At 48.3% G+C, this 11328-nt stretch overlaps 1 protein-coding gene across 1 annotated transcript; it reads right to left on the bottom strand.

Annotated features, from left to right (window-relative positions):
- Positions 1 to 8640: 8640 nt before the first annotated feature.
- TMEM238 (transmembrane protein 238) lies at positions 8641 to 9054 on the bottom strand. The gene has a single exon (XM_034790261.1). The coding sequence runs from the start codon at positions 9052 to 9054 to the stop codon at positions 8641 to 8643; it is 414 nt and encodes a 137-aa protein (XP_034646152.1).
- Positions 9055 to 11328: the final 2274 nt, after the last annotated feature.

The raw sequence follows: 11328 nt of genomic DNA, 5'->3' as shown, positions 1-11328 counted from the left end.
CACAGGAGCTGAGGGGGTGGCACATGCTCAGTGCAGATAGAGTTTGCACTGAGGTTCCAACAAATCACTATGAAGCATGTGTGAGCTGAGATTTCTTTCAAAGGTTTATAATTTGGCCAAATTATCCTAGGGATGGCAAAAGGCAGATCCTTGACACAAAAGTCACTTGCACGCGTGTGTACACACACACACACACACACACACACACACACACACACACACACACACACACACACACACACACACACACACACACACACACACAGAGCCAGTCCCTGCTCCAAAGCATGGGGGCTCTAGAGTATCTCAATGAAACAATGGCAAACATTGTAATTATTTTCAACATAGGCAAAAACCACATTTTTCTCTAGCCTCATTCTCAGACAGGGTCTAACCACTATAGCTGAGGTGGATACCCGGCATGGGAAATTTCAGCCCAAATGGTTTGAATTTGGCAAAGTTATAATCAATTGAAAACAGAGTCTTATAATGGACAGTGCCGGGTAACTTATCTATGGGATTCAAAGTGGTAGCTGTATTTTCCACTCCATGCATCCGAAGAGGTGGGCTGTAGTCCACGAAAGCTTCTGCTCAAATAAATTTGTTAGTCTCTAAGGTGCCCCAAGTACTCCTCGTTCTTTTAACTACAGTAGTCACTACCAGCACTGCTGAGAATATACACACGCTAAATATTTTCAATTTTTTACTTTCCCTTATCTGCCTAGCTGTAAGTCTTGAGAGACAATCCCCTACACCCATCATACACATAAAACCACTGTGTGCGTCACACTGGCTTTTGCCAGTAGCCGACAGTAGCTAAAAGATCTAAATGCACCAGGGTTCCTTTGAATCACAGCTGCTGTCCGGAATTGCTGAGCAGATGATTGCTTGGCATATGGAATGATAGTGCTTTAACAGGTATTAATTGAGGCAAGCTGCATTGCCTCGGATGCTCTAATGGCAGCAGTAAATACTGATTTTCCTATCAGAGAGGGAAGAGCTGCTTTCAAGTGTAACTGATGAGATTTTAGATTACCCAGCGCTCATGTATTATTCCTTCTAGGGTGCACTCTGGCTTTCAGAGCTCACAGCAGGAAATGGAAGTGACAGCATCACTTTGTGCTCAGCGGACCAGCATCATCCTGCACAGGAAACAAAGTAACAGCAGATTCTCGCCAAGCAGGGTAAGAGGCTGCAAAGCCAGTTTGAGGCTGTTCTTTCCTTCAGATGTCTACCACACTGTGCAGGCAGCACAAGATGGGATCTACAGGTGCCTAGTCTGCCTAGAGAGATGGTTCGTGCTGTGAAAAGTTTAGCACTAAAATCAATTCTTGAGGGCAAGTGTTATTAGCAGGACCTTCATTTGGGTCCATCTCTTCCTCCATCCGTGTCACTGGGACTTTTGTCTTTTACTGAAACAGAAAGAGATTCAGGCACACCAGGGCCGGTGCAAGGAAGTTTCGCGCCTTAGGCGAAACTTCCACCTTGCGCCTCCCCTCCCCCCCCAGCCCTGCGGCAGCTCCCCGCCCCCCCTCGCTCTGAGGTGAGCCCCCCCGCAGCAGCTCCCCCACCCGGGGAGCCATGCAGCAGCTCCCCACCCCAGCTCACCTCTTCTCCGCCTCCTCCCCGAGCATGCCGCCCCTGATTGGCACCGCAAGCCTGGGAGGCGGGAGAAGTGAAGCAGCAAAGGCGTGCTCGGGGAGGGGGCGTAGCAGATGTGAGCTGGGGTGGGGAGCCCTGCGGCAGCTTCCCCCCCCCCCCCGAGGCACCCGCCCGCAGCAGCTCCCCACCCCCCTGGCCCGGGGAGCCATGCGGCAGCTCCCCACCCCAGCTCACCTCTGCTCTGCCTCCTCCCTGAGCACGCTGTTGCTGCTCCACTTCTCCTCCCCTCCCAGGCTTGCGGCACCAATCAGCCTGGGAGGGGAGGAGAATTAGAGCGGGGGCGGTGTGCTTGGGGAGGAGGCAGAGCAGAGGTGAGCTGGGGTGGGGAGCTGCCGCATGGCTCCCCGGGCCGGGGGGGTGGGGTGGGGAGCTACTGGGGGGGGTATTGGGGACACCGCTTTTTGCTGCCCCCAAATCTTGGTGCCCTAGGCAACCGCCTAGTTCACCTTAATGGTAGCACCAGCCCTGAGGCACGGACTTACCAAGGGCTGGTCACACATAAAGCAGGGAGCTCATGGCATTTCTCCCTTTCTCCCTGCAATCCCAGCATCAGGGCTTTTGGGGATGTTGGCTGAGAAGTTCCCTCTCTAGGGCTGTCAGGAAAACAAAATAAAAACCAAAACACAGGTGGGTGCACATATTGGAGTCCTTCTGTATCAAACCAACAGCAGCATCATCCCACAGCCCCAACACGTGGGGAGTATTTCTGAAGCCTTGACTCTACACCATACTTCACTGCATAGCAGGGGTAAGTAGCCTAATGGAGTGATGTTTGTCTATGTTAAATAGAAATGTGCTGAAAAGTAAGTAGAGACCAGGTATCAGGGCCTACATTTAAGCTTGATAATAGCAAGGCCTGGTAAATTGTGGGTGAAGTCAAGCGAGACAGCTTCCAGGCAAGTTAGACATAACCCCAGGTCATGTTGTAAATGTGTTTGGTTCTAACTGGTTTTAATCAGAGCGTCATCTGAAATGGGACTGGTTTGGGAGAATAGCAATCCTAGAAAGGGTAGTAGGCTAATTTTACATTAGTGCACTCCTTCACCATCACCATACCATAGGCGAAAGGATTACAAAGGGTTACATACCCATTCTTTTTATCCAGGGACTAATCGCCCCTGCATGAACTACTTCATCTTGGAATGTGAGTAGAATTTCAGCATATGGTTGTATTGTAATTCCCGTTTGCTTTAATCAACTATTCTATTTGAAATCTTTGATTCCATCACACATTGTCTCTCTCTTTGTTCTCCCCTACAGTAAATTATCTGTAACTGCCCCAGAGGTCGGAACCTAAAGAAGTTGATTTGGTTATTGGTATTACTTGCACTTGAAATATTAATTGAAAATATTTAAATCAAAGGTTACACAGGATACTGCCCGGACAATGAGTTTTCAATACATCCTACCAGGCCATCTCAGCCTGGGCCAGGTTTGCCGCTTTTGCTTGTTGCCAGTCTGGACATTGTCTCTGTTTACCATTTTTTGAGGGGAGGGAGCCAGGGCCCTTGCCTATGCCCTAAGGAAAACCTGGATGAAGAGACTGATCTAGGCACTTGTGGGTAGCCCCTGAATGCCACACAGTCTTATCATTACAACGCCTCTATTGCCCACATTGAGAAGGGAGGCTCCAGAAGGACTAAGAGACAGATTTTAAAAGGTATTTAGGTGCCTAAAGCTGTAGATACTGGGCTTTTCTAAAGCACCTGTAATAGGTGCAGGAGAATCTCCTGCCTTACACCTAAGGGAAACAAAGACTGCAAGTGTGTGCATTAAAGGGGGCAAGGCTTTATTTGAAAATCCCATTAGACATCTGCCAGCTCCTAAATCCTTTAGAAATCCAGGCCCTTGTCCAGGGTCCCACAGGAGGTCAGTGGAACAGCAGAAATTGAATCCAGCTCCCCATAGTCCCAGGGCACAGCCCTGACCAGCAGGCCAGGCCCTGCCATATGCCTGCTGCTGGCAAGTCTCATGACCTGAATCTAAGGTGGAAGCAGTTTCCCACCAGCGACTCCTCCACCCAGAGAACACTGTACCCAGCTGTTCTAAGGGGTAAGCTGTGCTCTGCCAGCAGTTGCCACTCTCGTGGATGGAGCATGAAAGAACTCTCAGAGAGCTGGGCTCTGCAACCACGTCTCAGGAGCTTGGATTGGACTCAGAGCGGCAGAGGCAGCCAGCAAGGAGCTGAGATCAGTGGTAGGATACAGGCAGCCCCAGTTTACTCGTGCTGTGGATAGGCAGTAAGGAAGAACAATTGATTAGCTTATAAGTACCCATATGAGGGCAAATAAAGTAATGGGCTCTTCACTCTAGCAGAGAAAGGTCTAACAATCCCCTATTCAGAAACTGAAGCTGGACAAATTCAGAATGGAAATAAGGTGTACATTTTATCAGTAAGTAATTAACCATTGGTGGATTCTCCATCACTGACTGGAGGTTTTCCTAAAGGGTCTGCTCTAGGAATTGTTCTCAGGCCTGTGAATTGACAGTTGTGCCCTGTCCTGCCTCTCCTCCCCACAGCTAGAGTAAAGAAAGAGTGGGAGATTTTGCACATTTGCCTTCCAGCCCTTCAGCATTACTTCTAGGGGCCCTTGCCAGAGCCAGCAGAGGATAGGGGAGCCCCAGCAGTGAGTGGGTGGTACAAAAAGTTCCCTTTCTGATTTGCTTTTCTGTTATTTCACATAATGTGTCTTTACTCAGCTACTCTGACGTGCACAGGTTTGGAGAGGTCACTAGAGCCACCCAAGCCTCACCAGGGTACCTGTTCCAGGCTAAGGTTACCTAGTACTTTCCCCTGCAAGAGCCTATTCATCTGCTAACACCTTTTCCAAACTCCAGCGATTCAGGCTGGAGTTCTCCACTGCAGCCCCTTTGCCAGACTAGGTGACATTTCAGCCATAGTTCAGCCATTTTAAAGAAGGGGGGGGGGGGAAGGAGAGAAAGGGAGGAAGATCCATTGTTTGACTTGTGTCCAAGAGGTTCTTGGGAGTTGTTTTATTGAGACATTCTCGTACTCCCTTGATTTGGAGCAGGGACTTAAAACTTGGCAGAGAGGTGCCTTTGCTAATCCACTGAAAATCTGCCCTCCTTTGACAGTTCTCAGCCTTGGAAAATCTGTTTTAAAATTATCTCCATTAAGGGAGTGATAAGGTGGCAGAGTCATGCACTCACAAGTTAACCTGCATTCAGGCAGTTTCTCTCCACACACTTAATTCAGCCCATATACGTTATCACAGTAATTACATTACCACACACTGTTTTCCGTAAGACCCATCCTTCATTCCCTTCCATGAGGGACAAAGCCTAGAAATAAACATTTTGCATGACCCCGCTTTACAGAGAGCTGTTCAGAACATTTCAAACTATCCCTCATGTTCTCCATAAATACAATTTTAATATATTTAAAAACTCAAGTTCCCCATTCTCTCATGGGAAGAACTGCACATACAATTAAAACAATACCCGTAAACAGTAGGAAGACAGCATAAAAAAAGAATTGGTGACTATTACTTCAAAGGAGCAAGTCTCAACATGGGTCTCATACAAGAGGCAAATATTGTACACAGAGGGTGCCATACATACTGGGGCAATATAAAAAAATAATGGCATACAAAATATAAATAAACTTCACTTAAGGCTCAGTTTGTGAAAATTCTTAATGACGATGCAATACTGAAGTCATTGACCAGTCAAGAGAGATCCCCATTGGGAGAGTGCATGTCCTAGGTCAGCGATCACATTTGGGTAGATGTCAGTTTTAAAAGGCTGCGAAGTATAACACTTTGGCAGAACAGTCTTAGCAAAATGAGCATCCTCCACCGGATGTAGCTTGGCAACTCCAGCCAGGATTCTTCCAGCTCAAGATTCCACACATGGAGAGTATGCACGAGGACAATATTTCCAGGTATTCTAGAAAGCAAAGGTACAGCTTTATTGGTTTCCATTCATCCACTCCCAAAGTTCACATTAGTAACTCAGAAGACTCTACTGAAGCACTACTTCCTTCAATGTTTGAAGGCTCAGGACAGATAGAAGCAGCTGTCATTATCAGAAACAGCATCTGCACAGACTTACCAGTGAAGTGTTTTAGCAATTCTTAGATTTTCTACATGAGAGAGAGACCAGATCGCTGGCCATCAGTGGAGGCAGGGAGAAGCTGGGTGTGTGTGAAGCAGTTCTCTCTACTCTTACTTTCCATGTCTGATATCATCTAGCCAGAATGCCAAGGACATGCTACGGTGCAGGATGAGCACAGGCTAAGCTGGGCCAGTCACTAGTGCTGCAGGGTCCTAGCTCTGGTGAGCACCTGGTTGAGGCCAGTTTAAAGCTGTGTAACAGTACATTAGTATGATCAGCTCCACAATGCATTCTTGCCATGCAGAGGGTCTCATTGCAAGAATGACTATTAGAGTTAGGCTATGTCTACACTTAAGCCACTACAGCTGTTGCACTCCAGTGTGGATACTACCTACACTGACTAGAGGGATTCTCCCATCAGCTTAGGTGATCCACCTCTCCCAAGAGGAGGTAGGTGCTAGGTCACCAGAAGAACTCTTCTGTCAACCTATTGCTGTCTACACTGGGACTTCGGCAGGCTTAACTACACTACTCAGAGGTGTGGATTTTTACACCCCTGGCTGACAGTTAAACTGATCTAATTTTCTAGTATAGACTAGGCCTAAGTGGACAGAAAAATTCTTAGAGTGACCTTGCACTGGGGACATCAGGGTTAGGTCAGCAGAGCTACGTCCCTCAGGCGTGTGGATTTTTCATACCCAGGAGATGTAGCTATGCCAGTGTAAATTTCCAGTGTAGACCAGCCCTTAGAGGGAGATGGTTATTCCCCTATAATAGACCCATACAACTGCTTTCAAAACACTAGCAATTCCAGTCTGGTCTGTCCTGGAAGATTCCAGTGACTGGAGAATTAGTAAGATTAGGACATCAACATTCTAATGATTCTTGTGATCAAGGGGACAAAAGTTTGACTAAACTGTTTAGAACTTGTGCAAGTGTATTTTACTCCAGTGACTAACAAACAGTCTGTTAAATTCAGTGTGCCTACACCTAGTGTTAAATTGCTCTAACCCTGATAGGTCCTTCAGGAAAAGGACAGCTTCGACCAGAAGTGACATTCTTAATATTTCTAAAGGTGGTAAACAAGTAGGGAAGAGATGCTGGTGTTATATTAGTGCTTATTATATTCTCCCTTTGTGGGCAACAACATCCAACAGGCTAGTGAAAAACTAACAGAATAGCATGGCACATGAGACCTAGATCTACATCTAAAGACAAATTGGAAAAGAGCTTAAACATTAAGCTTTAGATCCATTTCTGTCTTATGTATCAGGGAAGAGGAACTAGGAAAGGGTTCCTTAAAGAACTGGAGTTGATTAACAGGACAGTTGCTTCAAAGACCTATGTAGACAAGGAGGTAGCAACCTCAAAACCTGTGATCTAGTCTATTTAGAATAACACCAATTTGCAAAGTAGCTTTATAACATCATTCAGATTTCTTCCATTCTCCTGCACCCTGCTGATACAATCCTTGAGGGGGAGGGGTGTGGCATGGTAGGGGAAGTCCAGCAGCACTGAGACATCTCACACAGCTGTGTGAGAGATCAGCACTATTCATATGCCAGCCAAAGGCATTAACACACAGCTGGAATCCAGGTGAGAGAAGTCCCCATTACACCCCAGGCTGACTGTCAAGAATTTTACAAAGCAGTCACCTTCCTCTCTAGGCTGAAATCCCATGAGATTTGAAAAGTGTTACAGGCTTGGCTACACACCCAAATTATTCTGGAATAAGGTAGGGGGTGAATTTAAAGCAGAAGACCTATTTCTGAAGCTCTGTTTAGCTGCATTCCAAGAAATCCACTGAAGACTGATCTGGAAAACGGTGACAGATCCCTTCGTCCTAAAGCAACAGAACTAATTTGTTACAACACAGGTTTTTCCCTTAAGGTACAACTGAAGGCAAGTTGGGTCAGTGTGCAAGAGCAGCTGGCTAGCTCATCACAGGCTCATGCAACACCATATTAAATACTCTAGTTCATTCAGAGCTGTAACATTTTCCAGACTGTTTCAAGCCTGCATAAGCTCTGCTGGTGCCAAACCCACTGCATCAATGTAAATCGTATTTTACAGTGGGACTCACACCAGAGCATCCACAGCAGTGGCTAGAAAGCACTGGAGATAAATGGGCATAAACACTGGACCTTAAGTACAGATGTACTTGTCTCTTCAGTAAATGCTCTCTAATGCTACTTAAAACATCCATCCCCTTGCTGCAGTAATTGAATAATATCAGTTTACATAGGCCACAATCCAATCTGGTCACCCAGGGGCCATCTATTGATCCGACACAGAAGGAAGTAGTGAGGCATCTATGCTAGACATGCCGCTGTTGGTACAGCTACTGGACATGTCAGAGGGGAGCAGTTGGTTTGGTTCAAGTCAGCCAAAGAATGGGTGTCCTTAGAAAAGTGGCTTTTCCCAGGCTGCCGGGCAAAGGACTGGGCAGTGGGTGTGTAAGGGGCAAGAGAGTTTCTGCTAACCAAAGGGTTAAACGGACATTACCTTAGGACCTCCTTTGCTGTTCTCTCCTCAGCAACCTCACCCTCAGAGGCAGGAGGGTCTAGCTGTCTGAGCAGGGGCTCGGAGGACACCTGGGTTCGAGTCCTGGCCCCTGTGGCTTGGGCAGCCAGCCACCATCGGGCATCACCCCATAGAGCCCCCTGGCTGCTCCAGCTGGGGACCCAGGCCTGCGCTCCAGGCTCGCCCTGCCCTGTTCACAGTTCCTGCGCTGGAGACCGCAACCCATGCAGAGCCATCGGACCTAGCCCTGCGTCCCGGGGCTCCTGCGCCCGATACCAGCTCTGCGCCCCGTCCCTCACCGGGGGCTCACCCTACCCTGTGCGCGCAAGCGGAGGGCACTGGTGGTTACCTTCCTCTCCGGGCGCCGCGGGCGGACTCTTACACCAGCCGGTCCCCGTGCGCCACCGGGCTCTCCATGGCGCACAGGCAGGGGAGCTCCAGCGACCCGGGGGCCGGCGGGGAAGGGCAGGGCAGCGGCGGGCGGCGCTGGGACAGGCGCTCTGAGAGTTTACTAGCCAGGCGGAGCAGGCTAGAGCGCGGCCCGGGCGGGGGGCTGCGGGCCCCCGGGGGCAGCTCGGAGGCCGGCACCCCGCGCAGGTTCCCGGTGTACCACAGCAGCCAGCAGAGCAGCGAGAGGAAGAGCAGCAGCGCGCCGGACAGCACCAGGCAGTCCCCGTACGGCCGCCCAGCCCGGGCCGGCTGCACCACCGACCCCACCAGCACCAACGCCAGCCCGGCCGCGTCCAGGGCTAGTGCCCCAAGCAGGAAAAGCGCGCAGCGCCCGCAGGCCATGGCGGCCACACCTGCAGCGCCGCGCACTTGGCTAGGGCTGGCTAGAATAGCTGTTAGCCCCACCTTCTCTACATATAGCACAAACCACGCCCACTCTGCAACAATTCCGCGTCCCGCGCCCACCTGGTCTATATAAAGCCTAGACCACGCCTATGCCTCACATCAGCCGACCCTCAGGGCTGGGATCCTCCTGACTTAATGGCTTGGGGGGCTGGAGCGAGAATGGGAGGCTGGGGGACTCTCGTCCCCCTTTAAGGGGCTGTGCTGTCCAGCCCTGAGCTGCAGTGCTGCCATGGCTTTACACAGCTGGGGGGGCAGGGAAGGTTAGCAGTGAGAATGGGTAGAACTGGTAGCTACCATAGCTGATGATTGAACAGGAGCAGTGGTGGGTGGAGGGGATTTGTCACCCTTGTGTTGTTCCTATGAGGTGCTCTAAGGCTGTTGCCCTGTATAATGTTAAGCAGTGCTGTGCCTCAGTTTCCCCTTCAGTAAAATGAAGATTATAAAGCCTGTGCCTTTGTACTTAGCTTTGAAAACTGGAGGAAAATCCATGCCCCTGAGAGATGCAATTAAGCAGACTTGAGCCTTGGTATAGACACTGCTAGGTCAATGGAAGAATTCTTTTCTCCACCTGGCTACTGCCTCTCAAGGAGGTGGATTTACTACAGTGATGGAAAACCTTCTTCTGTGACTGTACTAAGTGTCTAGACTACAGCGGTGTAGGTGTAGTGCTGCAAAAATTGCAGAAAGCAATGTAATTTCAAGGGCCACAATCTCCATTTGAATGCGTCGCTCCAGAGCGGAGATGCCAAGTTGCATGTCTTAGTATTAGCATCTGTAACCCTTACCTGCTCAAACCCATTGTAACCTCTCAGCAGAATTTAGACTCTTCTTGGGCTTATCTTCTCATGGAGTTATTCAGGAACAGCTATTCCTGAATAGCAACATCTGTGGACACTATTATTCTGGAATAGGAGCATCTTGTTCCGATTTAGCTTGACCCATGGTTAACTTCATTCATAGACAAACCCTTACATTGTCAAACCAGGATGAGCTGTATCAATGCAAGTTAGTTTTTAGGTGGTGAATCTACTCTAGGGGTTTGCATCATGTTGCTATGGTGGGGAAAGTACAGATTGTAGACAAGGCCACAGCTTTCCAGCCTGCCAGAAATGGGGTGTGTGTGTGTGGGGGGGGAGGGAATATGCAGGAGACAATGAGAGCGATTACAAGGAACTGTATGTAGGGACTGAGATTTGAGGTGAGGCTCATGGATTTCTTATTCAGATTCATTTGGTGCCATATACAGACAGTACTGGGCTAGCTTGATTATCACTTCAAAAGTTTTTTTTCTCTTATTGAATTGGCCTCTCAGAGTTGGTAAGACAACTCCCACCTGTTTATGCTCTCTGTATGTGTGTATATATATCTCCTCAATATTTATTCCACTCTGTATGCATCCGAAGAAGTGGGCTGTAGTCCACGAAAGCTTATGCTCTAATAAATTTGTTAATCTCTAAGGTGCCACAAGTACTCCTGTTCTTTTTACAGTGTATTCAGTGTAAGGAAACACACTTTTTGTTGCCTAAAGGTGCTTGTAACAGAGTTGGTCAGCCACTAATGGGTGAAGAAGATATAGATAAACCCAGTGATTTGGGGAGTGTTCAGCTCAATTTGATCACATTCACCTTCTATAAAACATTGCAGCATTTCCCAGTAAGAGCCCCCAACACTGCACCCTTGTCAACTTTCCTATTTTGAGGCATTACTGCAGAATACGCCAGCACTGATTTATAAAGCTGACAAAAATCCACAAACTGTCTTATTTAAAAAAAAAAATATCAGGACCATGTTACTTTTACTGGTTAGACATAGCAAGAACCAGTAATCTCCAAGGTTGCAGAGAAGATATAATCCAAGCAAACACAGAACACGTGGTCACAGATTTTCCAGCACAGAGCATTCTGGTTTCCTGGGGGCTCTGAAGAGAAGCACTTATTTGGTGCCTCAATCTTGCATTGTATGTAACCCCAGGGGCAATTGCTAATTGCTCTGTTATCACTAATTAGTTACACTGTCATAGATTCCAATTGCAAATCTTATCCAGGAATGGTATCTCTCATCAGGGCTAAGCCTTGATCCAATCCCTGCTGGAGTCAATAGCATGGCTTAATTTTCCCTTTCCAAAGGTGGTCTGAGCACCCACTGCTCCCTTTGAGTTCACTGGGATTTGTGAGTGCTCACTGCTTCTAAAAACCAATTGCTAATCTACCA

This window comes from Trachemys scripta, chromosome 14, assembly GCF_013100865.1.
Source record: "Trachemys scripta elegans isolate TJP31775 chromosome 14, CAS_Tse_1.0, whole genome shotgun sequence".
NCBI lineage: Eukaryota > Metazoa > Chordata > Testudines > Emydidae > Trachemys > Trachemys scripta.
Note: the sequence above shows the minus strand (reverse complement) of the source record. Positions and strands in the feature narration are given on the sequence as shown.

Excerpts from the sequence above, each read along its gene's own strand:
- TMEM238 (XM_034790261.1), bottom strand. The coding sequence starts at position 9,054 with ATGGCCTGCGGGCGCTGCGCGCTTTTCCTGCTTGGGGCACTAGCCCTG.